The sequence below is a fragment of the Pteropus alecto genome, unplaced genomic scaffold, assembly GCF_000325575.1.
Source record: "Pteropus alecto unplaced genomic scaffold, ASM32557v1 scaffold7, whole genome shotgun sequence".
NCBI classification, from domain to species: domain Eukaryota; kingdom Metazoa; phylum Chordata; class Mammalia; order Chiroptera; family Pteropodidae; genus Pteropus; species Pteropus alecto.
Window position 1 is genome coordinate 59477699 of NW_006494614.1, and position 3294 is coordinate 59480992.

Consider the following 3294-nt stretch of genomic DNA (forward strand, 5'->3'; position numbering starts at 1 on the left):
TTTAATGAGATACAGGTGGCATTAACCACAAGCGTTATAATGAACGAGTAAATCCTATGTACTAACCAACAATGAAGCATAATACAAAAAGCAAAAACTCAGACACACGATGGAAAAATGGACAGGAAAGGAATTAAACTGAGAAATATTAAATTCTTCGTTATCTTCCTGTGTCAGATCGAGTAGTCAAAAATAAAGACAACTAAAAAGTAAGAATATATAGAGAACTAATTTACAAAAAGAGTACAGCTTACCAATACCCTTACAAAAAAGAATATGACAGCTTTTCTAGTGCTGTTGAAATATTTACAAAACTTACACACAAACCAGGCACAAAGTATTAATAAATTAAGAAAATTAATCTATCGTAGGCACAATATAGACATGTGTGCAGACTACATCTTCTGATCACAATGCAATTAAAACAAAAATGAGCTTAAGCCTAAGGGTGCCCATTCAGCTGTTTCCAATCATATAACTTATCTCTTTAATTGCTTTCTCTGTGGTCTATTCCATTCGTTTTTATCCCAACAGATCCAGGTGTTTCACAATATCCACTATCCAGAGTTTTCTTCCTGAACGCCCTGGGCGTTCTCAAATCTGATCCACGAGTTCCAGCCTTGACATCTCTGAGTTAGGCCAGAGGCTATGGTGATCAGATCCAAGAGGCTGGGCTTTCAAGGGAGAGAGGGCCAACACATCACTCCCTGGATGTGCTGCACCACCTGGAGAAATGGTACCTGAGATTAACACCCTTGGGAAAGCATGAAGGTCTATGCTAATGAAGCATGTTTCTTCCCTGGATCTAGCACTATCTTAAAATAACAGAATGCCAGTTGGAAAGAACCTGAGAAATAACTGAGACTAATTCACATGTATTCTTTTATATTAATAATGAATTTCCTTAGGACCTACTAATGTCAGGTTTTACTAGGTACTCTATGCAAACATTAGCTCAGTACAACAGGACTGTGAGGTGGGTTCCAGATAGCTTCTCTTTGCTCCTATAGACTCACTGGCCACTCTCCTCCCTTCTCCTTTGGGTTTTTGGCCCAGGAGCCTGCACCCATGGCTTCCATTCAGAACCTTTTCCCACCATTAAGTTCTCAGCTCTACGCACCTACCTCCTCCAAGTAACTGCTCTCTCCTCTTGCCTTCCAGGCCTTGGACAGTAACATTTTTTTCACTGTCGCTAATCTTGGGCAATTGCACAATCCCTTCTGGTTTCACTGCACCCCGCCCACATCTTTATAAACAGTCTTTGTCAAACTCTCCCCAAATCGCTCGGTTTGAGGGTGCCATCTATTCTCTACAGGGATCCTGATCAGGTGGGTAGTGCCATCCCATTTGGTGGATGAGTAAACTGAGGTGGAGAGGGGTAAAGAAAGTTGCCCGCGGTCACACATCTGAAAGGAACAGGCCTGAGATTCAAATCTGGACTGACTCACACCAGAGTTTTGCTTTTTCCATTATTCCTGGGCCTTTGTGGTAATTGGTAGAGCCAGGCAGCATGATGGCGGTAGCCTCTTTTGTTTCTATAAAGGGGGAAGAGGTAGGAGAGATAAGAAGGGCCACTAGAATTGCTCATCAGGTTTAATGGGGCTGAGTTGGCCACTCCTTGGGGAACGGTTGAGGTTCGTGGCAAATATTTGCTCAAAATGGGCAGCACAATTTAACGGATAAATACACACACCGTGTCCTGTAGTCCTTAAGTAACTCCACTCTATAGATGAGGTAACCGAGGCACAAAGGAATGGCACAGCCTTCCCCAAAGCCACCTCCCTACTAAGCGTTAGTCTGACTGAGCTCCTGTTCACCGTGCTCCCAGCACCTTGGGGTTGACAACTCAGCTACCTGGGAGAATCACTTGGCTACTTTAGTCCAGCTTCCTGGCCCAGCCTTCTCCAGACCCAAGGACTCAGGGCAGGGAGGAGTCTGGGAATCAGCATCTTAAACAAGCGTTTGTTTCCCACCTCTTCCCCATCCCCCACTCCAGGTGACTCATGATCCGGCAAGTTTGGGAAACAGCCTGAGCTCTGAGATGCAGCCGCAGCCTCCAGCGACTCACTGGGCCACTGCTCTCTCGAGAGTCCCGGGTGAGCTCGCGGGGCGGGGAGGAGCCAGGTGCACTGAGTGCTGCCAGGGGCGGGGCCTCACCTGCGGCGGGCAGGTAGGCGGCTCCCTAGTAACCTGGACCTGGCCCAGGAGGTTTGGGCGGGCTCAGCCTTCCCTGGCTTTGCCAGGGACCGAGACGCGCAAGCAGGGGCGACCGCCGGCGGGACAGGAGGCTGGGCGAGGGGCCTCCGCCTGCTCACCATGGTCGAGACACGCTTCTCCAGGTTCCTGCAGAAACTCGGCTTCTCGGGCGCGGGCCACCAGTACGAGCCGCTGGAGAGAGGCGAGTTGGAAACCTTGGTGAGTCTGGACGACCCGGCTCGGGGCAAGCGACCTGCTCTCCCCGCCGCCCCCCGCCACCCTGCCGTACCCCACCACACCACCGGGTCCGCGCACTGCGCTCCTCCAACCCGCCCTCCTCCCTCTGGTTCTAGAAAGAAGCCGTCTGCATAGCAACGCCAGCTCGCGTTTCTGCTCTGGGCCAGGCGCGCCTGCCACTCAACGCTCCTCCGCCAGCCCATTTTGCAGAGTCAAAAGTGAGACCGAGACAGATTAAACATGTCCCTCAAGGAGCACACAGCTAGCAAATGAACTTGCTAGGAACTTAGCCAAGGGTTCTCCCACTCCAGATAATTTTAACTTCTCGCATCTTCACACCCAGGCTGCTACATGAGTTTTTAAAAGCTACTCGAATTGGGGAAAGAAAAAAAAAGGCGATGTAAAAAACAACAGCAACAGAAAACTGTTGTGCGCATGTTTTAGCAATAATGGCAGCAACAGCGGTGGAAATGAAGGTGCTTTTAGTCAGGCTTCCCACATCTCCAGCGCCTTTTTTTGAAAACCACTCAGATCTGTGTGTATTTGACTTTGCAACCTTCAGGGGACCCTCTAGGATAAACCAACAGGATTCTCAGGCAGGGGAGTTTTTACCAGCAGACAAAATGTGACAAAGTTGTCCCCCAAACTGCCTTGGAGAAGCCAAATGTAAAGGTGGTGACCGGTGATCCAGCCAGTTTCTCCTTGGCTTGTAAGCAGAACTCCAAGGTGATACAAGAGCAGAGGGCACTGAATTTCTGCAAAGCCATCTCTGGTTTATTGCAATTTCTTTTTCTTTTTAAATCTTAATCAGTCATTCAAAAATAAAATTCCTAAAATAGTCCTTTGGAAGTGCTCATGAGA

At 48.4% G+C, this 3294-nt stretch overlaps 1 protein-coding gene across 1 annotated transcript in view; it reads left to right on the forward strand.

Moving 5' to 3' along the window:
* The first annotated feature begins 2305 nt into the window (after positions 1-2305).
* Positions 2306-3294, forward strand: part of ATP2C2 (ATPase secretory pathway Ca2+ transporting 2) — a 68794-nt gene continuing 67805 nt past the window's right edge. Inside the window, exon 1 of the mRNA XM_006926722.1 lies at positions 2306-2415. Coding sequence (XP_006926784.1) covers positions 2317-2415 — 99 coding nt within the window. The 5' untranslated portion in view covers positions 2306-2316. The remainder of the gene's footprint in view (positions 2416-3294) is intronic.